At 34.2% G+C, this 25,477-nt stretch overlaps 3 protein-coding genes across 12 annotated transcripts in view; 2 read left to right on the forward strand and 1 right to left on the reverse strand.

The window, feature by feature from the left end:
- Positions 1-374: 374 nt before the first annotated feature.
- LOC117206581 (actin-like protein 6B) lies at positions 375-2,811 on the reverse strand. Of its 2 annotated transcripts, none has more exons than XM_033446068.1 (6): positions 2,638-2,811; positions 2,077-2,422; positions 1,664-1,993; positions 1,338-1,589; positions 1,061-1,258; positions 375-984 (listed from the first exon to the last, which is right to left on the reverse strand). In XM_033446068.1, the coding sequence occupies exons 2-6, from the start codon at positions 2,401-2,403 to the stop codon at positions 769-771; spliced, it is 1,323 nt and encodes a 440-aa protein (XP_033301959.1). In that variant the 5' UTR covers positions 2,404-2,422; positions 2,638-2,811; the 3' UTR covers positions 375-768. The 2 variants fall into 2 exon arrangements, with proteins under 2 accessions (XP_033301959.1, XP_033301953.1); XM_033446062.1 differs by having other exon boundaries at positions 2,746-2,762.
- Positions 2,812-3,211: 400 nt separating this feature from the next.
- Positions 3,212-18,912, forward strand: LOC117206434 (neogenin). 5 transcript variants are annotated; one of them, XM_033445797.1, is made up of 27 exons: positions 3,212-3,324; positions 3,423-3,542; positions 9,195-9,360; positions 9,442-9,581; positions 9,655-9,942; positions 10,011-10,173; positions 10,239-10,366; positions 10,449-10,608; positions 10,690-10,805; positions 11,057-11,465; positions 11,544-11,694; positions 11,793-11,921; positions 11,995-12,201; positions 12,288-12,579; positions 12,664-12,822; positions 12,899-13,104; positions 13,178-13,333; positions 13,408-13,570; positions 13,638-13,832; positions 14,012-14,050; positions 14,214-14,346; positions 14,422-14,654; positions 14,931-15,035; positions 15,168-15,379; positions 15,455-15,671; positions 15,751-15,887; positions 16,005-18,912. In XM_033445797.1, the coding sequence occupies exons 2-27, from the start codon at positions 3,488-3,490 to the stop codon at positions 16,101-16,103; spliced, it is 4,458 nt and encodes a 1,485-aa protein (XP_033301688.1). In that variant the 5' UTR covers positions 3,212-3,324; positions 3,423-3,487; the 3' UTR covers positions 16,104-18,912. The 5 variants fall into 5 exon arrangements, with proteins under 5 accessions (XP_033301688.1, XP_033301680.1, XP_033301672.1 ...); XM_033445789.1 differs by having other exon boundaries at positions 3,220-3,324; positions 3,403-3,542; XM_033445781.1 differs by lacking the exon at positions 3,212-3,324 and having other exon boundaries at positions 3,331-3,542.
- A 651-nt stretch (positions 18,913-19,563) lies between these two features.
- Positions 19,564-25,477, forward strand: part of LOC117206464 (R3H domain-containing protein 1-like) — a 29,250-nt gene continuing 23,336 nt past the window's right edge. For 2 of the 5 annotated variants that reach the window (XM_033445883.1, XM_033445878.1), the window contains exon 1: positions 19,596-19,719. The gene's annotated coding sequence lies outside the window, so the exon portion shown is untranslated. Of the gene's footprint in view, positions 19,720-25,477 lie in introns of all 5 variants that reach the window. The other 3 variants (XM_033445869.1, XM_033445951.1, XM_033445851.1) reach the window with 3 other exon arrangements.

The following is a 25,477-nucleotide window of genomic DNA, read 5'->3' on the forward strand; positions in this document are numbered from 1 at the left end:
TAGGACTCATTCCGTCATTACTGGACAACTACTTTTAAACAGTGAAACATTGTAAGTTTAACACGTTTAATTGTTGCCCTAAATTATTAAGAGCATAATGACATATTTGCTTTGTGGAGTACTTTTTGCTAAAACGTATAAAAGGAAGTATATAGCCATACGGGAATAGTCATTTAATGAATATGTCTAGTCTCCTTTGAAGTTATATACTTGGATCATATATTATTTGCACATCTTTACCATAGAATATTAAGTATAATGACAAGGAGGAACTTTAAAAAGAAAGCTATATTTTACTGTAGTATTCTATGAGGGAGAATTGTCCCTAGAATTAAAGTTAATTTCAAGAGGAAACATATGTGGAGGAACAACAGTAATCATGAAGATTTCAAAGACACAGCCTTTTACTGCAAGTTTTTATAAAAATCTTAGTACAATTCTTTATACACCATTCTTTATAACATTTTATTGCGTCTATGTTGTGCATTAATAATAAATAAAATTTTCATGTTTGACTACATATTTTACAGATTTCAGTAATACACGTAAGTAGAACATACTTATCCATGTCTTAGGTCAATATGTAGAACACACTTAAATGAATATTATAAAAAAAAATCCAAATCTTTCATGATTGCATATCAGACTTAATTGTATCAGATGTATCAATTTATAGTTATTTCCTTAACACATTTATCAGAAATATATTTGTACAAGTACTGATAATATTATTAAGAAAGGACATATGGAAATAACTTATGTTTCTATTTAAGGACATTTTCGTTCTACTTGGCTTTTGCCGCTTTCTTCATATTCTTGGCTTGATATCCACATTTGTTGGAAAGTTCCAATTGAAGCCAAAATTGATCCACCGATCCAAGCTCCGAATCGTCGTTCAGCACATCCATTTACACTAATTAGTTTCAACCTCATACTAGATGGAATTCTCATGGAAAGATCTCGGTTTAAACGTTCCGGAAAGCCCTGTATGATATTATATGAATGTTAAAAATTATGAAAAATTGTTGATATGAAATTAACATTTTTTATTAATATATACCTGAATGAATGAATTGCCACCAGTCACAACAACACTACCATAAAGTGCTGGTCTTACATCAACATCACACATGCCTACACTAGTTGTAACAATATGACCTACTCCTAACATAGTATTACCAACCAGACCACCACGCATTTGTACCATACTGGGGTCAAAAAGTGCTTCTGGTATACGAAATCTTTCACTTCCAAAATCCTTGAAATTTTATTTTATTGTTTTATTAAATATCTAACTATTCAATTTTTTTGATAATTGTATATTACTTAATTTTTACCTGATGATATCCAGCAGGAAATTCATATTGAACTGCAGGAATTGTGGAAACAATTTTTTCATCATATGGAGTTTCTGATACTTGCAACACTGTAGCTTGGAAGTCCTGTATAAGTTTCTTTACCATATAATTATGCCAAGATTTAGTAACATCAGGTAATCCCTTCTTTCTTACCCATCTTGGTTTTTCATGATCTTTAACAACTTCTTTGCTACCCACCATGTAAGAAGGGGACAAGTCAATGTCATTATCCTGTTATTATTTTGAAAATACAGTTATCCATCTTCTACACTATCATAAAAGAATATTTACAACCATATTTATACCTGAAGAAATTGTCTGCATTGCATACTTATATAATCTCCTCCAAGTGGAGATTTAACTATTGCCTGTGTTAATACAAAACCGTCTTGAACTGGTACAGCAGAAGTATGTGTTGCACCACTGTCAACTACAATACCAGTTGCTCTACCATTTGCAAAAGCAGCAAGAACCGCATTTTTGACAAGGAAATAGGCTGGTACGTTATATTTCTCAAACATTAGTTCAGTCAGTTTTTCTCTTTTACTGCGTACATTCCATGGAGATTCAGAAAACAGTACTGGATGATATTCTGCATCTGACTGAATTACTTTGGAATAGGTATAATCTAAAACCTATTAAAACACATACTCAGATATATCTATATTCTATACACATGAAAATGAAATTTCTGTAGAATATTATATTTCTACATTACCTTCTCAAAATGATCCCAATCCTCAATCATCCCATCCTTCATGTAACTTACAACTTCCATATTGCTTCTTGGAACATGAAGTACAGTAGTATCAATATAATACTTGGTCCCAGATTGTGTAATATTGTTGTCTGGCTTTTTATCATCAATGTCCATTGGTTCTGTTTTTGTTGCTGTACAATTGCCATCTTCTCCTACGCCTATAACTGCTGGAATTTCAGCTTTAGGGGTATCTTCTTGAGCATAACCAACTCTTAAAGAATGATGACCCAAGTCAAATACTAAGGCTCCAATTTCATCTCCTCCATAAAGCATGCCGCCTGACATTTTGTTTATTTTAAAATATCTATGATAAGAATTAGATTGTTTCAGTTGAAAAATCCTCCCTTAATAACATTTAAGTTTATATAATATAGTAAACTAGCCTTAAATGTAGGTTTTTATAAAAATGATATAAATAATAAGTTTACTACAGACAAATTGGAGTGGTAACAAATATAATACTAACAAATTCGTGAATTACAATTAAATTTCTATCTCTCTCTTAACCTTATAACTCACCGTAACTTTCTTACAAAAATAACTTAATGAAATTGCAAAAATACATGCATTTGACGACTACATGAACGTTTATTTACGTATTTCTTTTAAATACAACAGAAACATAACCTCAAATCAGAAAGACGCTTGATACCGCCACCATAAACATGGTTATCTCTAGATACACACAATCGAATTTTATAATCCTTAGATCTCCTCACATGTGTGTTTCGCATAAGAATTAAAATGAAGGTATATTAATAGTTTATTGTAAACAATTGTAAAATCACGCAGCAATATCATTTTTGTAACACAATTATAATACAAAATAAGTGTATACAATATTTTTCGTATCACTTAATATTTCATTTACGTGGCAAATAAGAAATTATAAATGAGATGTATAATATGTAATAACGATGAATGTTTTGGAAGAAGTAAAATTACATTTAAAAATTATCTCCACAGAGAGACAGACGTATAGATTTTCCATCCCCAGAAATAATAAAAAACGTAGCTGGTTTTTAGGATTGTTTAAACCACCTGTTAATTCAGTAAAGTCTCAATGATGCCGCTGTTATCGCGAGATGCCCACGAAATGGCGGCGCTAGTCAGAACGTCGGTAGACTCGAGACAATGAGGAGGTGTGTAGTTGTCTTTTAGCCATGTTCTGCCGTTGGATTCGCGATAGTGTTGTGGAAAAATGAGGTTTGTGGATGCGAGACTCAATCTGTCGTTTAATGCGCGACGGTGAGTCAAAAAAATTGGCATGTATTCGCTCGACAGGACATTATATGCTCGTGCAGCAATCGTGTGAAGAAACTACACTGGGTTTTTGTACGCGTCGGAGTCTGTGACACCCGCTGGCCCAATGGAGCCGCGTATTCTTCCTATCCCGTTGGCTTTGTTGACATTCATCGTATTGGGTAAGTCTAACTTGTTCTTAGTATGAAGGTATGTTAATTTATATTATTTTTACCTGGAATAATGTATTTATCGTGAATTTCATTGAGATATCTTATTATTAGAAATTGATTTAAATCACTGGCACATTCACACGTATGAAAGGGAAAATGTAGTTGTCCGTGGAGGATAAAGTTGTCACTAGCAGATATATTATGAAAATACTTTTTCATTCATTTCTATAGCTAAAAGTGCAAAGTGATTTTATTATATCTTATCTGATGTTTTATCGATGAGCATGGAAACGGGGAAACATCATTGCGTATCGTTTTACAGTTACCACTGTTTGCATCCCGTCTAATCTAGTAGTAAGCAAATATTTACGAAACTATTCTGCGATTTTGTGTTTGCTAATCTCTTAATATTAGAGATTACGTCTTTGAAAATGCTTGAAACTTATAGCCTAGACTTCAAGCTGCAAGGTACTGATATAATTTTTTAGTCAAACGAGTAACAAAATTACGAATTCCAGATATTAATGTACATTTAGAATCCGATTGTTAAATCTTATAAATCTACCTACGTATACACGCATAGACGCGTATATAGAGAACGTTACAAATTGCAAAACAGAGATCGTTTATGTTTTTGTTATGCGCAACATACTTTCATCAAGTAGAATTATTATGTAAGTAGTTGTTTAATTAAATCATTTATCACTGCGCAAGTTCGAATTAAATAACGAGCCGTTTAAGAGTCGAGACTTTATACGTCGATCAAGACGAACGAATGTATGAACGATATCATCGTGTGCATGTGAACAAGTATTTCTAACGATTAATGCTTATTTTGTAAGTGTTTTAAAAGATAAAGTTGAGAAGCACTGCATTTCGGGTGGCTATTATTGATGTAGAGAAGGATGGTAGTATAAGGGGGTGATTCGGGGTGTATTTCCGATTGCAACGATCTGGATGGAGACACATCCCTTGTCGTAATAACGAGAACTGTATAGGTCCTTTGATAAAAGTAACAATGAATTGGAAGAAATTTAAGCCAGAACTAGAGATCATTGTTCTACCGCATAGTACACTACAAGCGAAAATAAAAGTTTCGGACTTCTATATTACAGATTTATTATAGAGGTTACACCGCTGGAAGCATTTGTGTTTAAACACTTCAGCGGAGTATTCCAACAATGCGGCAGGCCTCTCCTTACGATTTTATCGTGATAGGAAATGCATGTGCTAAACATTCAGCGTCGCTATGTTAATCTATCTCAGCAGACCTGCCCACGCAAAAAATTAAACATCCTATTCTTTTTACCATCGCACCGTATGATAAAAATATGGCCAGAATTATCCCCCTTATTATTCTTTTTGTTTGCTTTGATCATTACATACGTTCGTCTAGTTAGATATAAAGATCCATTTCCGGCTCGTCATGGTGGAGAAGTATACAAACACTGAAAGGGGTCTTAAAAGGGTGCGTTCCTCAAATAAACCAGTTAACTTTGCCCGAGATACGATTATACTGATGTGCAGTAAACTGCAGAACAATTATGGATCAATGCAAACAGAAGTTTACTAGCCTTGTGAACCCTCGAGTTTCAGTTCGATGAACTGAAACTCTATATTAATTGATCCAATGTGAAAAAAGGATTGGGAATCTTTCCTTGTGTTTTTCCATTTTCTCTTATACAATGTGCGCATATAAGGACTTGTTCGTGATGTATGTCCAGTGTACGAAGATCCACTCTAACGCTGGTAGCCCAAATACGGAATGGATCGTACAACATACAGGCGTTCAAATGTAATCCATGTAAAGTGGTATTTACAAACGTGTGTATTCTGCGACTGATGTCGTAACGACACCTTAATGGTCAGCGCCCACGCGATGTATGTGCGTGCATATTGATATATGGGGTGATTTACCTAAGATATTTTCTTTCATCTTGATAAAGAATTCTTAATTAATTTTAATCATTTACTTCGTTTCGATTATTTGTTTTGAAAAGAAATTACACTCGTTCAAACGTGTAATACGGTAGCAATTCTATTACCGCTATACTAAGGTATAGGTATGCATGTGAGTGTGTTATCCTTTCAAGGCAGTACGTTGCTTCCTTGATTCTCATTCTTCTTTGACGTTTCGTGGAACAGCACCTTGAACGGAAGTAACAGTCACGGTACAAAGAAGATACGAGAGAGAAAGATGGAAGAATCCGGTTCGAGGAATAAATGTATCAGTCGCAAAAATCAATCTTAGATTCCCGTGGCTTATCCATACGTCTTAACGTCACCCGACAACCCCGACTTTGTAAACGATTAATTGATTTCCCTGTAGGAGGGTCGCAACATCTTTCTCCCCATCGTTTCCGATTCATCAGTATTTATGAGTCACTGTGTAGATTTGTCGTACCGCGATGTATATGTACCTTGCCTTCCTTCACGGTCTGTTCGTCACATGTCGAGTACTTTTACCGCGTTTTTCAACATTCTCCCTCCTTCCCTTGCCAACTTCTACAGACGTACGAACTCGCTCCGCAAATTAATCCGCGCTGTGAAAAAATTCAGGAGATTTATTGACGCGCGGAAATTCACGAGAGGTGACGAATGCGTTCAAGCATTTGTGAATCGAAAAAAAGACAAGAAAAAGAACGAGGTTAAATTATTTCTTACCAAGTAATTAAATTAAAAGATACAGTATGGTTATGGATATAGGGGGAAAGTACCATTCTCAAGTTATTCTACCGCAGTCATAATTGTTCTATGAAACTCAATAAAATGGTTGGCGATGCGAAATGATCCTTACGTCGATGACGTGAACCTTATTTTCAGGAAATTATCCGATACATCTAACTTGTTCGAGATAACATCAAGACTTGTAAGATTGTACGTGATACTCTCGTTTTTCTTCTTTCTCTCTCTTCTTCTGTCTGATTCTTAGTATTTCTTTCTCTCCCGTTATGCTACTAAACAAGATGTATAAACTGATGTCTGATAGAAAATAAGGTGCAGTGGTTGTTCCCGCGACAGATTTACCTCGCGCATGCATTGCAATGGTTTTCCTCTTGATCTATTTCGGTATGCCGTGCGGTAGGTTGTCGCCCGCGCTCATAAATCAAATAGTCAGACGGCGAACGGTTTATTTTCCTTGAGAATGCACCGTCGTGGCGCTATCGGGCGCCAAATTTCGCACGTTCCTTCCTTTCTCTTCTTCCCTTTTTCTTATTCCCTTCGAAGCATCCACTTTTATACCTTCGCAATAGGGATTAATGGGATTAATCTAGAAATACAAAAATATCAAAAGTCCGAAAATCGAAATATTTGAATAATAATTACCTTGTGCAAAATAATTTTAGTATTTTTGTAACCTATGACTTTAAATGAATTGATTGATATATAATATGTTATATTTCATGAAACTTCTCTTTTCAGCATCCACCTTTACAGTTTCGCAATGATTAATGTTCAAGTAGTATCGTTGAGTTATAGATAACTATAATTTATGGCAAATCATTAAAATTCATAGTATTTCATTTAACTTTGTATTTGACATTTTTCATGATTAGAATAATATAATCAAATTAAATTAAAAATTCCAAAAGTAAGTAATCTAACCTATAATTGTTACGGTCCCCAATAATTTAATGATACCACTTATGAATTAATGGGATTAATCTTGAAGCGTAAAAATATCAAAAGTTCAAGAACTATGTTCGAAAACCGCAAGCATTGATCCGATCGATTCAACGAAATAATTCATACTATTTTATAGTTTTTTTGACTACGCGAAGTTTGCTGCATTAGCGTGGTGGTAAAAATTGAAATTATTATTAGACACATTATAATGAAAAAGCGACGAATAGGATTTGAACGAAGAAAGAAGTTTAATATGAAAGAGATATAAATTACTTCTGTCGATCGCTGAAGACGTGTTTGTTCCTCCGCGAAGGTTGCACAGGAAGGTGACAGACCACCGTGAGCGTGAAACTGTAACCCAATAACCGACAGTGCTTCTCAATTTTATGGAAGTATCGATTGAACTAGTTATTACTAAAATTGATACGATTACTCATTATTTTTTAAGTAATTGTATAATGTTGATATTTGTCATGTTACTAAATACGGAATTGATCACTATTAGAAATATTTGACAATTTTGTGTACTATTAACTAGGGATCGTAACCATTATAAGCGAAATTAAAAAAGTTATGGTATAAGAATTCATATCTTAGTTTAAATGATTTTAATTATGAATAAACATTATAGATGGTTAAAAACCTTTTCGATATTTTTCATAAAATTCTAAGAATAACTGTTATTTTTAGTCTCTGTCATTATCAGATTCGTTGTTGATAATTTACAGAAATTCTGGCATAAAAAATCGCTACTTTCTACTATTAGGACAACCAAAAGAAGTGAAAGATTGCTTTCAAATATCTAGCTTTGTACCACTAACTATTATTAATTTGAATAAATATAAGGAATTCTTCTTTCCTTGGGGTTATTGATACCTGACCATACTTGGAATTATGAAAAAGAAGCAATATTACATTAACGGTGTATTAAGTAAAATTATTTCAATATGCCTACAAGGGTCTTGTAACATTTTCATTCATAGAGCTTCTTAATATTTTTTCAACGGCTTTTCCTTGATAAGAAAGTTCAGAGATGAGTTACCTGTACCGAAAGATCATTGGTCGGAGAAAATTTTCGCAATTATCTGCGTATAATGCGACTCTTTTAAAGAGAAGATCCTTAAGAATTTCTTGAGAGAACTCTAACGAGCTGGCTAGAATTCTTCGGCCGTGTCGATCTTTAAGGTCTGCTGCGTGAATGTAGATAAAGAAACAAAACCGTTTAATACGAAATATCTCATTGTTAAACAATATTTCAAATAATTGAAACGCCGCGATAAACTGCCAACGAATTTACACGTTCTTAACTTCATAAAGAGATTATTCAGAAATTCTTTTTGTTCGTTGTTATTTGTTCTGTAAAAAGGAATAATCCGTAAGCATATCGATTGCTTGGAATTAAACAATAGGGTCTAGGCATTCACTGGAAATCGTTCGCATCACGTCCCATAAAATGGCTCCTTCAGATTTTTCTTATTTCTTTGTTCTGACAAAGAATTATTCAGAAAAGATGTTGAATCGTCCTGCGTCGTCGTTCTATACGTGGTATCGGGCGATCGCAAAGCCCTACAAAAGAAAGAAAAGAAAGGAAAAAAAGAAGAATTTAGGCACTCGGCTCGGGTGTCTCGTTAAAGGGCTAAAGGGTGCTTGCGTAGGGTTGCCGACCCTTCATCCCCACTCTTCTCTCCAGTTACTTTACAACACACTCGTATCTCTCCTCTTATACCTAAACCTCTAATAATTTTTTCAACATGTACCATTATGATACTTATCCACCTACGCACGTATGAGATAACTTACCAAAACACAATTGAGACTTGATGATGTTATGGCTATAATGTTATCCTTTATCCCTCTGTTAGTTGGTAAGATAGATGCTTATTAAAACTTCGCTTTACAAAATTTTTGTAACAATTTTTGTAGAAATTTTTTGTAGCGCATTTAGGTAATGTTTAGGAAAGTGATAGAATAAATTTATATCCTTAATTTTATTTGTTAAGAATTATAATTAAAAATAGTATTTTCTTGTAACAGCTAATGCAGGTGGATTGTATTTTACTATCGAGCCACAAGATGTAGTGGTTGAACAGGAAAGTCCTGCTAGATTAGATTGTGAAGCAAAAAGTGATTTTGGAAAACCCAGTATACAGTGGAGAACTGACGATGGACAACCGATTAATTTTATTGGAGATAGTTACCGGTAAGGGTATTAAGGTCTAAAACGATATTACTTTGTTCTTAGATGAAGGTTTTCTTTTATCATGCCTTTTTCTTTTTATAGATCTCAATTAGCTAATGGATCTTTGTATATAAATAGTGTTAGGAATAGTAGTCTGGTATTGACTGGAAGCTATCAATGTTTAGCTTCTGTAGATGATGTTGGGGCTATTGTTTCTCGAACTGCCACAATTAAAATTGCAAGTTAGTATTTAGGACCAATATAAGCTTTTCAAGTTATTGTGAATCAAAATCATGTAAAAATGTTGTTTTAAAGGTTTGCCAGGATTTGAAAGAGAACCTCAAGATACTATGGTTTATCCAGGACAAATTGCATATTTAAGTTGTACACTTCTCACATCCTCCAGTTCATTGATTATACAATGGTTAAAAGATGAACATCCATTGCTGCTTGATGATAGAATGACAATTTTGCCATCAGGTGCATTAGAAATTGATGATGTTAATATACAAGATGTTGGATCATACAGGTGTAGTGCTAGTAGTTATGGACAATCTAGACTCAGTAATAAAGCACAATTAGGATTGTTAACAAGTGATATTGGTTAGTGTAAATCTTTAAACATGATCTCTATAAACTAGCAGATATTAATTTGTTACCTGCTGCTATAGATCAAGAAAGTACTCCACCAGTCTTTATTGCTAAGCCATTACAACAAATGACTATTGAAGAATCAACAGTCACACTTGAGTGTGCTGCCAATGGCTACCCAAAACCAAGTATACTTTGGTTGAAAGATGGTGTTGCCATTGATTTAACATCTTTTCAATCTAGGTATGCAGTCAAGATGTATATAAGATGGAGAAGTTGATTTTTAAGCTTCTTTTTTAATTGTTTAGGTACAGTAGAGTTGCTGCTTCCAGTCTTGTGATAAGTAATGTTCAAGAAATAGATGATGGTTCTTATCAATGTCGTGCAGAAAATGAAGTTGAAACATTAGATGCAGCTGCTGATTTAATTGTACAAGGTATTCTAATTTCACTATCAGTATTTCCACATATTTATTTTATTCTACACTATTTGATGCTATATCATTGTTTTATTATTAGTTCCACCAAGATTTATTAGAAAGCCAGAAGATAAGGTAGCTAGTGAAAATCAAGATTTAGAATTTGAATGCGAAATTTATGGCAAACCAGAACCGAAAATTACATGGCTCAAAAATGGAGAACGTATTACCTTAAGCGCATACTGGCAAATTGTAAATGGGTATGTTTACTAACTATCACTGAAAATGGATCAAAATAATTCATAGAGTATAAGAAATTGAAATAAATGTTTCTTTCTTAGTTACAACCTTAGAATTAACGGCCTACTACTGATAGATGCTGGAATCTTCCAATGCATAGGAACAAATTCTGCTGGAAGTGTACAAGCTGCAGCACGTTTAACAATTAATCAGCCTAGTGAGTTCTGCAATTGAAATTATCTATATTCAATTTCCTATATGTACAATCTAAATAATTTTTTGTAGTAAAATTTATTTTTGCGTTTATTTAATATATTTATTAGTTTATACATTTTTTATTTATTTATTTGAGAGCATAACGTATATTATATTTAATTTCTATTTTTTTTGTACAAATTTTAATTTAATTATTTTCCATTTGTGTTTCCTCCTTTTTTAACTGTGTTGCATGCTAACATATGTATTCAGAAAAGGCAAATCCCCATAAATCAACTACCCCAAAGACAGTTCCTAAAAAGAAGTTACTATTGCATCGGCAATTGTATAATAAAACGTGGCAGCACCCAAGTACCCTTTTAGGTCACACAATGTCTGCATTTACCCCCAATCCACCGCTTTCCATTGGTCCCTCTGATGATCCTGCAGATCTGCCTGGATCTGTTAAATTTCCTAATTCCCTTTACGACCCAAAATCCCATTTTGTAGATGACACAGACAGCTTGGAGTCAATAGAAGGAAGTGTCCCGTCAGCACCAAGGAATTTAAGTCACGTCATTGTCACTGCTAGATTCGTAACTTTACGGTGGCAAGAACCCGAGAATAGAAATGGAGAGATTCTAAATTACTATATTTATTACAAACAAGAAGGTGTTCAAAGGTGACAATTAGTTCCTCGATAAATGCACTTATGGTTCGTGTTTAGTTGCGTCTTCTATACAATAGTAAAATCTTACAGAGAACGAGTTACTCATAGGCAACAAAAATTAGAGGCAGTAATACAGGGTTTACAACCAAGTATGACGTATCAATTTCGAGTGGTCGCCGTGAATGAAAGAGGGATGTCCGGAATGTCCAGTGAAATATTACAAGTTACCACACTTACTGAGGTCTGTCTATAATTTCAAACATATCTAGTAAATTAAACTTATTATTTCTATTATTATTATTATTATTATTAAGTATTACAAACTTATTATTGCAATAGGCCAATGTCCCTGGACCTCCACTGAATTTAGAGGGACATGCTACAAGCAGTGTGAGCATTGCGTTATCTTGGGAAAAGCCACAAGTAGTCAATGGAAGAATTTCTAAATACATAATTACATTTGTAGAGGTATATCGTTTTGAATAAAAGATGTTAATAATTACTTAATATAATGTATTAAATGTTAAATTTTTACTTAAAGGGTGACAATGAGGACATAACGCGTGAAACTACTAGTACGATGCACGAATTAGTAGATCTCGTGCCTTATACGGAATATAGTATTAAAGTTCAGGCTGTAAACGAGAACGGTCCTGGCGTGTTTAGTAGAGATATCGTAGTCCGGACTTATAGTGCACAACCTACTCAACCACCACACAATGTTACAGTAGAACCAGTTAGTCCTACAGTGGGTATTACATTTAGAATTCCATAGATAAAAATATTGAACAATTCGAGTATCATTGTATAGCTTTTTGCTATTTTTGTTTTTAGAGTATTATAATAAGATGGGAACCGCCACTCGAAGGACAAAATGGAATTGTCACTGGTTATAAAATTCGTTATCGTCGTTACGATCGCGGTTCACAACCGGTAACTATAACAACTGAAGGAAATCAACGTTCACGAGTACTCACTGGACTTGAAAAACATGTTGTTTATCAAGTTCGTATATGTGCCTTAAACGTTAATGGAACTGGACCTTGGACAGAATGGATACAGATAGAAACATACGAAACCGAATCTGATGAAAACCGAGTGCCAAATACACCCAGCAACTTAAGAAGTTAGTAAGCTCTTAAAACTTTTTATGTTACTGTGAGCTTTAATTCATATATGTTAAACATATTTTTTGTTTATATATTTACAGCAAAAGTAATGTCTGATTATATACAAGTTTTTTGGAATCCACCGAAAGATCAAAGTATTAAAGTAAAGGGATATAAACTTGGATGGGGAAAGGGAGTCCCTGATGTTGAAGTTCGACTTCTTGATGGAAAAGAACGGTCTTTTACTATAGATCAATTAGGTGAATAGTCAAATTTGTAGTTTCATGAAGTCATAAACGTGTTAGATATGTTATATTATCTTTCTTTTTTATTTAGAACCAATCACTGAGTATGTTATATCACTAAGAGCAACGAATGATGCTGGCGATGGTCAACCAGCATATGCAAACGTGAGAACTACGGAACGTTCTGTATCTGAATTTTCTGTGCCTTTACTACCGCCTGTTGGTCTTAAAGCCGCTGTTCTGTCTGACACTACAGTCGTACTATACTGGACTGATACAACCTTGCCAAAAACTCAAGTACGTAAATGTTTATATTAATATACTATACTAAATTAGGAAACCTTATTAAAAAGAAATAATAACATTACAGTTCGTAACGGATAATCGATATTACGTAGCACGTTATACGTCACATCATCATAGCAGCAACCCTCGTTATAAATATCATAATGCAACTGATCTTAATTGCATGATAAATGATTTAAAACCCAATACGATATATGAATTTGCAGTCAAGCTTGTTAAGGTATTTATAATTTATTATTTCGAAGAATATCTAATTATATATAAGGGTATTTAAATAACTTAGTAATTATTTAGGGAAAACGAGAATCGCTATGGAGTATGGTTGTTACGAATCAAACTCAAGAAGCTGCACCTAGTTCCGCGCCCAGGGATTTGATGATTCAGAGTATCGGAGACCGTCCAACTTCAGTTTTAGTGCGTTGGCAACCTCCTAAACAACCAAATGGACCAATTACAGGTACTCATTAATACTTTTAATAGTAGTGTAAAGTGTATAATAATAATGATGCATACATTTGTTTCAGGATATATTACTTTTTATTCGATTGATAATACGAAATGGGATCGTGATTGGTTATTGGAAGCCGTAGTTGGAGATAAAACTGAGTGCATTGTGAAGGGCCTCCAACCAAGTACAACCTACTACTTCAAGATCCAAGCACGGAATTCAAAAGGATACGGTCCTTTTTCTACAACTGTTCCATTCAAGACGCCTCAAAGTAAGCATTTAATTCTTATAAGTGTATATGCACGTACTACACAATTTTTTTAGTTTCGAAAGTTTGTTCAGTGTTCCGTATATAGTGCTATTTATAGTGACTACTATATCTTTATATCTCTTCATATCGTATGTGTTATGTCGGTGTCTTATTACTATATTTTTTTATTTCTATGCTAGGCAGTGGTATGGATGTCTATGATGAATTGCATGATCGAGGTAAGACATTATTCTTCTTTAGTTTTTTGTTTTTAGCATAGCATGTACTTTAAAGTGTAAATTGAGTGATGAGAGGTAATGTAAATACTGCATTGTGATTGCACTATCATCAATATTACTGTCGTTACTGTTACAACTACTAAACTTTGGAATTAATTTACAGATGGACGTGGACTTTCAAATTTCTTAATCTATGTTATTGTGGGTTCTTCTATTGTTTTAACCACTGGTATAACAGTGGTGGTTGTAATTGTATGTTGCAAGCGCAATCCAGATTCGCCTGATAGGAAGAAAGGGTATGTATTATATATATATTTACAATATGTTTTGTATAACATTATTTTTACAAAAATTACAATTGTAATGTGTAGATACATGAAAGACACAAATCAAAAAACAAACATTAAACCGCCCGATTTATGGATTCATCATGATCAAATGGAATTGAAAGCTCTTGAGAAATCTTCAATAAATGGAGAGGCATCTACTAGCGGTGTAGCTAGTAATACCTTACCTAGGTCAAATAACCAGGATTATAATCAAGAGAATGTGCATGGAAATTCTAGTTCATTGGATAAACGTACTTACGTACCAAGTTACATGGGTAAGTTTTTGAAGATAATATTTTTCAACAAAACACTTCATCACATCAAACACAATACTTACAAGATTTTATTCATTTCATTGAATTTTTAGCTCTCCATATATTTTATTATGGTTATACAAATATTTAATACCATTTCTAACATAATTAGGTAGTTTTAATGATTTTTTATTTGCCATTAGAACCTCGGTTAAGATTTTTTAGAAAGAAAATTCTATTTTGTTTATCATTTTCCTGATTTTTGTATTCGGTTTATGTTTACTCACTCAACATTAGGTAACACTGATGAGAAGTGCTCAACCCTGAGTAGACAACATAGTCGAGGAAGCCATAAACCTAAACTCATTACACTTCCCGTTGACAGTGCATCTTTACATCAACGTAAGTAATAGTAAAATTAAGCGAGGAGATGTAATGTTTTGTGACTATAGTATATAATATTGATTTGTATACAATAATATTAATGAAATGTAATCTCTTAAGCTGTATGACAAAGTACTGAACTTGTTACAGCTATAGCGACGGCCACGCCGATTGTAAACACAAGCATGTCACAGCCAACAATTCATACATCATGCAGTGATACGCCATCCGTGAGACAGAATTATCCTCGAACTGTAGCACAATACAGTTTAAGTCGAGCACACATTACTTTAGAACCAACACCGGAATCGAGTCCAGACTCTTGTAATATTTCAACTTCGTATGAACCAATGCAAAGTCAAGTAAGATTCTTATACAGTTGGTAATAAACACTTAAATAAAGAATCCCATTTAATATAAATTATTTATATTTAAAGCAATTATCATATGGTACAAGTGGTCAGTCCTATAGTGGAAATACTCAATACGCTTCAGGACACTATAGCAATAATAATCAACCATCAAGTGTAGGTGGTGGAGTTGATGGTGGTAGCGGTAGTAAAAGGATGCAGGGACATCCTTTGAAAAGTTTTAGCGTGCCAGCACCTCCACCTCAGTCTGCACCTTCAACACCAGCCCAACAAAAACACGGCGGTGAGCCCCATCGTTTATTGTTTTTATAGCCTATCTCATCTTGCATGTGTATTATGATATTTTTTGTTGTGTTCTTTAGTTTCTCAAGTAACAGTAAGACCTACAATGTCTGGAAGTCCATACAAGAAACCACAAAGTTCTACACAGTTAGCAAAGAATAGATTAGCCTCAGTTTCAAATCCGGTGCACACTTCGGAAGAAGTTGAACGGTTGAAGGTAATCTTTTAATTTTATATCATAGTGTTATAAAGAAAAGATAAAGGAATTTCAACTACTTCTATTACATTCGATCATGAGATAAGATGCTGAACTATTTGTTTTTATTTTTTACAGCCTTCTTACAGTACAGAAGAATTAAATCAAGAGATGGCTAATTTAGAAGGCCTTATGAAAGACCTAAATGCCATAACAGCATCTGAATTTGAGTGCTAGAAGAGGTTCCTAAACCTTGTGCCATCTCAATTCAATAGACTGCAATGATACATTCTCAATGTTAGTACCTGAGAAATAGATGTAACAATTATGTTACACGTCGAAACTCTTGACGAAGTTTATACGCAAAAAAAAAAACATAATTGGCAGTGTATAATCGATGACCGATGAACGGCCCCGATATCGAACTTTTTGAACAATTCATTTGAAAGCTGTAATCCCAGTGATATTGGACTAGAACGAGTTCTTTCCTAGTCAATTTGCTTTTTCCTCTGGTACTAACGTTGCTTTTTACGATAAAATGCAAAGTATACTTGCCAATGTATTCTGACACTGCCACATTCTTGTAGCGAATTTGTATTTTGCAAGAACGTTGAGTAGTATGGTTTGAAAGTGTTGATGAAAGAATTGAACATTTTATTACGGACTCTTAACGGTGTATTTTTGTGCATACGGTGTGTGCAAGTCAATCTAAATGGAAGGAAATGGTAAGTTCGATTCTTATCGATGATCTTTCAACGCGAATAGATTATGTTAAATTAATAATTCAATGAATTCACAGCGAAGAGAAACGGTTTGAATGTTTTTTCAATTTTTATACGTGAGAAAATGATGGGTAATTTCGCGATTATCTTTTATATGCATCATAAAAAAAGTAACGATCTTGCCTAAAAAAGCGAAAAACAAAAGAATTCGTATTGCATCCAAAAACTCACGCGCTCTTTGCCATGATTTTGTAACTTATACTCATAAGAGAGAGTACATTTTATATATCAGTAATATCGACTGCCATACTTACGCTTAGGATGGCTAGATCACGTGAGTCTCTTAATCGAACAATTAATGGTTCATTACACATAAGGCGGACAGTAGGAATATATTTTCTATTTTTTTATCCGTCAGAATGTTTTTCATAACATTTTATCAATGTTCGATAATAGGTTTTATACGGTATGGTACTTTCAAGTTAGTTATTTTAGTATTAGTCGATTAAAATACAATAAATCATCAAGAAGTTTTACTAATTTTATATTATTTATAAAATGTATTAAACGTTGCCTGTAATTTGACGAATTATATTTAACAGGCTGAAATATTTTTCATTTATACAAAATCTCAACGTTTTTGAACACTGTGTAATGGCCTTAAAACATTTTTGTATTAAGTTGACCTATACTCAGTGGCTTTGGCAGCTTAATAAGGAACTTTGTTCCTATTTACGGAAGAACGTACGCGTATACTTTTAAAGCAACAATGTAGTATTACGATCTCATTGAGAAATTATTTTAGGGTTACAAGTGAACATCGAGTATGGGTATTATAATAAGCTGTATAGCATACGAGAATTAAGAATTTGAATATCGCGCGTCTTGTCGTAAGAATCTCATGTATCGATTACACGATACGTTTTCAGCGAGATATCGATAGTATCGATAGTGTTTATATATTTAAAATTTCGATAGTTCGTTTAACTTTTAAATAAGCATTATGTTTCTAACGTCCAGTTAAGGTACGTAAGTCGGTCTAATTAATAGAATTAAATTAAATTTTAGAGTCGTTTTTGCAAACTATTTTTTATCCAATATTTAGAAATTGTTTGTAAGTACTATATGTTATTTCGTTTGAATAGATTTCAACAGCACATCTATTGATGACTTGCAATAGTGCAGGTACTTTGCAAGAAATGAAAATAATCGAATTTCTCTGTCATATTCGAAACGATGACGACGGACAGATTGTCACATAGGATATTAAAGCGGCAGTTCTTTGACCATATCCGTCGAAACACATAGTTAATACATATTTCCTTCCAATGCTAGGAATCTGCTACGTAATAAATTTTTTACAATGTTTTATTGCGATATATACGCAGGTCTCTTTAGTATTAATAAAAGAGAGACTTTGGAAGATGCAGGATAAAAGTAATGATTCTAACTTGAGACATATAAGAAGAAATGCGATCAGGTAATTTCTCATGTAGTATTCCGTATTATACCACCTTTTTAAGCACTTTTGTATTTTCTTAACGTTGAATATAATTGTACAAAAGTCCAACGCGTAAAGGACAATGCACCAAGACTCCCGTTGCGGCAAAGCCTAATATGGAAAATAGTACAAAGCAATATGTGATACTCTATTGTTTGTGATGCAATGCCAGTCGTGAATTGTACGAAAGAAATCATCGGCTCGTCCAGAGTATTACATATTACTCGAATATTTGCTGCTAGACGGGAAGTATACCATTCATCTTGAGCAACGCGAAGCGAACTTCTTTTATCGTCGGCTTAGCTCTGATTAGAGAGTTATTCAAACTAGTATTAAGATATATGTATTCGCGACAATGCACGATTTCGATTCATTCTCATCTCCTGTCTCGAATATTACAGTTTTCTTGGATAGAGAAAATATTACGAACAAAGTGGCTGTACGCTTAATAGAGCAAAAATAATTCTAAATAATTTTCGAATGTTTTTCGTTTATGTCGAAATCGGAGATATTTTATAAATGTTTTAAGATTGGCACAATGGAACTGTGTGAGTACATGTGAGCTATACCGATAAGAAAAGAACCGCTTGTATATTAAATATATATATAAAATTTGTAACTATTGCGTGATTCAAAGGGCGATTTAGCTCTTTGTAATTAAAAAGAAAGGAACGGGCCTATAAAAAGGCCTGCAGAAATATTTTACCACAAAAGTATAGTAGATATATATAAAATATATATTTATCTATGTAAAATTATTATTTATTGATTTTTATGTATACTGAAAATATTGAGGATAAATGAATATTGCAAGATGCTAGAGGCTGGTTGGTTTTAATCATTTCCATTGATATATCGTTGTGATCATTGCTATCATTGTCATTATCATTACATGTCATTCTATTCATTGTCGTTCATTATTCTTCTCTTCGATCAGTGTCTTATGAATTTGTTAGGATTAGTATGAAAGTTCGGCGATAATCGGAAACTAAAAAAGAAGCTACAGGCCACTGATGTATGTATATAGATAGAACACCGCTACTTTATAAAGTAATTAAGTATTTATATACATATACATATAGCCATTATAAAATATAATTATTATATTTGTACAATACATATAAGGCAGCCATCTCTAATGAAACATTCATAACAAGTGTGTGATAATATTTGTAAAACTTGATATCCAATAAACAATCTTATGTTCTTTACAAATTATCATTTCAGTTTTTTTGTATGCTAGGTGAAGGAGAAATCGCAGATGTTGAGAAAAGGAGATATAAAGACATATGGGATCCTGTCTTTCTTTCAGTTTCAATATTATCCAATAATTGCTGTGGCAGAATTAAGTACGTAAGAGCAAAAGAAGTTTATTTTCAAAATTCTTGCAGAATGGCGCTAATTTACATCAAGAAATTTCAAATATTTCCATGCATTGTAGTGACATCTACGACGAGGATGCTGCCATTTCACTAATGCTTCGTTTAATACGAACAAGCAAGAATAGATAGCGTTACATTACCAACTAACTGTGCACGTTTAAAAAAAGCAAAGGACAACAATACGCGATCGAGTGCGGTGAAAAATCGGTGAAATGGTGGAGTTGTGTCGTGCGTATATTTAGAACCAGGTAAGCACTTTATTCGTTAATCAATGCTCCGCATCATTCATCGTATGCCAATTGATAATATATGACGCGTCCTAGGTAGAGAATTCTTTTTCACGATCATTTTCGTACACCTTAATCGGTGAGAAACATTTTATAAAATCCACTAGGTGTCTCCGCTGAATTATGCCATCAATTTGTATACATTTTAGAATAAAAATATTGCGGTTATGTATTAAATCGTTTGACAATTTCATGTCGTGCTTCGTTATCGAAGTACCTTGTATGTATCCCTCATTTTGATGTTCTTTCGCGCATCATAACCTCTTTGCACATCACACATAATATTATGAATCGTTTTTACGAATGGCACATATCATCGACAGGTATTCAACGCATTATCACATGTATAGTATTTATAATATTAATTTATAATGTATCTTTTGCAAACAATAGAAAAAAAAAACAATCGAAATTGAGAATGCAATGTATCGTCAGTCATTTGTTTGTTAACTTAGTGACAGATATTAGGTTCTTTGATATTTTCTCATCGATCTTCTAATCATAGAAAAGAGATAAGACTCGATATAAAAATAAATTCAACAAAGCAATATTTATTATAAAGATTTATTAACACTTCTATTCAAATTATTGCTATTAACTATGATATTTAATACAATTTCACGAATATTTCAATTTAAGACCGATAAATGAGGCACTGCTACATTGAAACATACGCCTAATCATGTATTCGTGATACTCGATCATTTTCGCGGGAAGGTAACACGTGGTTTGGCATTCCGTACTTCTCTTAGATGTCAAGCATTTTATTCGTTTTCTTAAACAATATTTCTTATCACTACACTTCTTTTTCAAAAAAAATGCAGACATTCAAAATAATATCTATGAGATTTTTTCTTATACTGAAGGTATATAGATGTTTTTTGATAACTGGAAGATAGTAAATGTCAAGGGAATATAAATTTGATCAAAATAAAATAACATTGTTGAAAATTGTTTTTTTTTCTATTTAAAAGTCAAAATATTCCCTCCTCTGGAATGCCAAAATTCCACGGTGGCTTAATGCCCCCTATCCCCCACCATGATCCGGCCTCTATTGATTGCTCTACCGCACTACTGCCCTACTTTTATGACTTCACTTCACCCCCGCCTCCTCTCTCACTCTCTCTCGCTCTCTCCCTCTCCCTCTCTATCTCTCTCCCTGCTACTCTCTTTCTCTTTAGTTCCATGTTCCCTGGTAGCCTACCTCCAATGTCTATCGTGGAGTCATAGACACACGGGAATTATGGATTCTGTGCTGTTTGTTATCAGTATGCAGAAAAACCCCTCATTTAACTTTCTTCTTCAAAATTCGTTACCGTTGATTGATAATACTATTACTGCTATATATATTATAGTTTTAATTCATTGTTAACTCGGTTAAAATTTTTGATGTTAAGATTATACTCGTTATAGCAATTCTGAAAAGAGAAAGGTTTTTAATACATGTCAAAATAATATCACTATTGCAATGCACGTATAATAGCATACATACACTTACAGAGCCGAAGATGGATTATGATGGACGAATTGCACGATACAAGACCGTAAATTGGAAAATCAGAAATCGGATGATAAATTAATTAAGGTTGCCCATAAATCGACCGATAATATTATGCATCGATGCTATGCGATCCTGTAGATAGTAGTGCATGTGCGTATGGCGATGTTACGCTTACGTGTCACATGTGTATGCACTGTTGCGTGCACAGGATCAAGGTTGCACGTGGTGCAGGTTTATTTTTGAAAAGCCTGTAACACATAGCACGTCCAGAGAAACAAGGCTTTTTTCCGTCGTCTTGCGTGCAGCCTCGGGATATTTATACGGTTTTCTGTTTTCCATCATGCCAAACTGTGTAATGTCTCATGATAATGCGTTAAACAACCACAGATACAGCGTTGTTTTAGGTCGAGTGACTACTAATTAGTCGATTTATTTGCCTATAGGCGGCCACTCAACACGGAGAAAAAGTGATATCTCCTTGTAGAGTTCTCTTTATTGGATTCGAAATCGATGGGGCGATACGACAAGTAATTATCGTTGAGTAGCACCTCGACGAGAATAATTCTTTTTCTTTTCTTGTAACTTATCGACCAGCTGATAGTTTTAATTCGTTAAATGTTCTTTCTGGTATTGAATACCTACGTAATGTATATTGCGAATGAGTCAGATCTCTGCTTTCGTTTTTGTTAAATCTAAAATAGCGACCTTTCTTGTCATCCTTGGCAATAAAAATTTTGTAATGACATAGGTCAACCTGATGCAGCGTGATACTTAGTCACGCATTGATCTCGTTCAAGTAGTGACGTCCAAAACTGGTCAGGCAGTAAAGTGTACGTTGATACTACTCTAAATCCCATAGACTTCTACGTGCTTAAAATTTATTTTGTTAAATGTTTCAATTAATATTACGTTCACAGCATTCTTTGAATCTGTCTAAACTACCTCTTGGACGATTCATTTCTGTGAATAACTTTCATCTGATCACCGGTGATCAGTCACTGGTGGTTATTTTCTTCTAAATCATTCCTAGCAATTATTGATACTATTGCGAACGTTTCGGTTTTAGTCGCTTCATGGACTGTCACCATTCTGTTATGCTTCTGGATTTCTCTTAGACGACACATTGCTAGAGTATAGTTTTCCATTATGACATTGAGTTGTAGGAAATTTTCTACGCAATCTTGTCAGAGAGGATTTTAACTTTGAAAGCAAAAAGATTTCAGCAAAAAGGAAAACTGTATGTGCAAGCCACAAAAGATATAGTAGGGGTATAAAAAATATACAAAAATGCAAAGAAAAGAAATTCTCGTAATAAAAGTCGCAAGTTCATTGAAAGGAATTCCTGTGGAAGAAACAACACAACGATCGTTTAAAAAATTTGAGAAATTCCAACAACAAGAAGCGGCTTAAGAATACAAAGAAAGGAAATTTCAATAATAAAAGAGATGTGTACAAGAGAGCATTAGATAGAAAAAATTTCAGTAATAAAAGAACACTTCAAGAAAAAGAAACACACTAGCAATAGGAACAAGACGATCAAAGAGAAAAGACAAATAGCAATAGGACAAAAACAAAAGAAACCTTGTATCGTAATACACAAAGTTTAGGATATTTACAAACAGAAACGACTATGAAAATCCTAGAATATCCTAGAACACTAAGAGGTGTGTATACCAGGAATCTAATAACAACAATCTCAGGTACAGAGCTGTCGAATTACAAAGTTGTTGTTTGTTACAGTTGTTGATAATGTATAGTATCGTATACCCGTATACCGCAAACGAGCATGAGTCGTCCTATTTCATTGGTCACCTAGTAGTTTACGTTCGCGTGTTATAATCGGTATGGAGGATTAAACTTCGATGAAAATCACTTATTGCCAGCTGGCTAACAATAAGTAGTCCTCGCGTTGCATTGCATGGGTGTTTATCCAGCAAGGTCATCGCGAAAACGAACAAACGAGATGACTCACGCGGGATTCGCCGAATGCTTTCACCATTGGGCCGAATTGTAGCAGGATCGATCGGTGCCTGGAGTTAAGACGAATTACGAACAGGGACGAAGGGAGGATCGATGGAGAGGAGGGCCGATTTTCGGGCGGGCTGCACGCGAATCGCTCCTCCTCAACGAATCCACCGGACGACCACAGTCACGCTACTCACGGCAACCTCGGTCTCGCACTCCATCTTATTGTGGCATCACACACGTGCCACTGAAGAAGGTTCTATTAACCTTCTTTCGGGGAATTCCCGGCCTACCAAGCATGGAAGTTCGATCGAAGGTAGCCGCGCTCGAGGTGAAGGTCAAGTTCACCAGTCGGACTCGGCCTATCTCGATGATTCGTAATATCGACGCAAGCTCTTAGAATCTTGTCAAATTATCGATGATCTCTCTCCGTCTTCTCCGTCGATGCCTCTCTTTTGTCTCGATTGGTTTTATTCTATATATTCCAGAGTTTGACAGCCAAACTTTATCAATATACAAGGTGATTCACACGCAGCTGGAATAAATCGTATCTCTTTCCTGATCGAAGTTAAAATGTTGTAGTAAAAACGTACGAAATGCGAAAAGAAGAACACTTTGGCTTCCGATGTTGCCTCCAATTTCACGCTATTGGATTAATATATGTGAATAACTTTTAAAAAAGGAAAGTCTATCAAACGAGTATTAGACTGGTTTGTTGAGACAAAATCAAAATGAGCTTCATAGAAAGAAGTTTCTAAAAATTGGATTAATATTATTCTCTTTTTATTCCATTTATCTATCTATCATTTTCTATTTATAATATGATATTGAAAAGCATTTTATGTAAACCAAGAGTAGGAGAAATTTTTCCAAATAACATATAATGATAAATCTATTTTTAGAATAATAAATAGCTTTGCCACAGGAACCATAAATAGAAATAGTCAGTGCTCGCTGATAATGGCTCGATAGTAGCTGACAGGACACATAAGAAACTCGTCGAGTAGATAAAAAGTGGTTGCAGTAGCCTTCGAGCAAGGTAGCGTGTCAAAGTTCTATAAGAAACGAGATTGCTCCTCTAAAGATCTAACAGCCATTCCCTTAATGAGCTGTTAGTTTGGTATCCTTCTACACCCACGATGTCCAAGAACTGTATGACGTTTCCACACGACGAACTTTTGTCTTATGTAATATCCATTCACAACTCTTGTCAATACAAAGAGGAGCAATCTTACAAAAGTCATAACAGTTGTTATTCCTTTCTTGAAATTGACGCAACAAAGATGCAACTTTAGAAAGAAAGTTGTGCAAAGTCGTTAATATGCAAGTTTTATGTAAGTTTATGAAATCACGTGAGGTGCGCACGTGTATCCGCAACCGGACGAAGCTCGGAACTATGTCGTTGTTTCGAAGAACATCGTTCCCCGGGTATGAATTCTGAGTCATCCTACAAGCGAACAGGGTCACGTTACATCATTAATCTCTCCCTCGGTAAAAGCAGTCATTTTCACTGGTTGGGATTGCTCCCCGTGGCATGACCGTTTTAACGAGGACACAAACGCTAAATTGATTTTTCAATTAAGAAAGACAGCTGTGATTTCCAATTTTAATCTTTATTCTGGATGGTCTACTGTTCTAATTTTTCATCCGACTCTCTGCAATCGTTTGAATGTCCTTTATTTGCTTGTATATCCTAGAAGATGTCCAATATGGATTGCATGGTAGTCGAATTAATTTCTTAAACACCGTAGAAAAATTATTCTTCGTTTGACAAATTTCATTCTTTCAGTTGATACTACCAGTACCTAAAATGGATATTACATCGGTTAAGAGCATTGGTTGACATTTTATAAGATTTTTGTCGTAAAATGCCAGTTCTCTGCTATGTCAGGGTCGATGAAGAAGAGAAAGAGGGTGAGGACGCAGTAAAAAGTTTTGGAAAATGAACAGAAAGCGAATGGCATTGTATGTTTCGAATGTTTTTACGTCATGGTAGCATAATAAATTACAGTTCACTGGATTCGTCATGTTTCAAGTTCTATGATTGCGTGCATGACTTGTTGGGAGATTAAACTTTCGATCGAGCGTTAGTTGATGGAGTTGTACTACGTGTAAAATCGGAGGAAATTCCTGGAAAATTTGCAAATGGGAAAATCATTAAGATTAATATACAATCGTTGAATCATTGATTCCAATAATCCGGATATATCAGTTTTATATATTCTGTCTGTTTCTCTAATGAGAAATATATGA

Source organism: Bombus bifarius, unplaced genomic scaffold, assembly GCF_011952205.1.
Source record: "Bombus bifarius isolate JDL3187 unplaced genomic scaffold, Bbif_JDL3187 scf7180000007966, whole genome shotgun sequence".
Taxonomy (NCBI): Eukaryota; Metazoa; Arthropoda; class Insecta; order Hymenoptera; family Apidae; genus Bombus; species Bombus bifarius.

Bases quoted from the DNA above. Each gene is read 5' to 3' on its own strand.
- LOC117206581 (XM_033446068.1), bottom strand. From the start codon at position 2,403: ATGTCAGGCGGCATGCTTTATGGAGGAGATGAAATTGGAGCCTTAGTA. The intron at 1,994-2,076 runs GTAATGTAGAAA...GTGTTTTAATAG, and splicing joins ATTGGGATCATTTTGAGAAG to GTTTTAGATTATACCTATTC. The intron at 1,590-1,663 runs GTATAAATATGG...AAATAATAACAG, and splicing joins AATGCAGACAATTTCTTCAG to GATAATGACATTGACTTGTC.
- LOC117206434 (XM_033445797.1), top strand. From the start codon at position 3,488: ATGGAGCCGCGTATTCTTCCTATCCCGTTGGCTTTGTTGACATTCATC. The intron at 9,582-9,654 runs GTTAGTATTTAG...GTTGTTTTAAAG, and splicing joins TGCCACAATTAAAATTGCAA to GTTTGCCAGGATTTGAAAGA. The intron at 11,922-11,994 runs GTATATCGTTTT...TTTTACTTAAAG, and splicing joins ACATAATTACATTTGTAGAG to GGTGACAATGAGGACATAAC.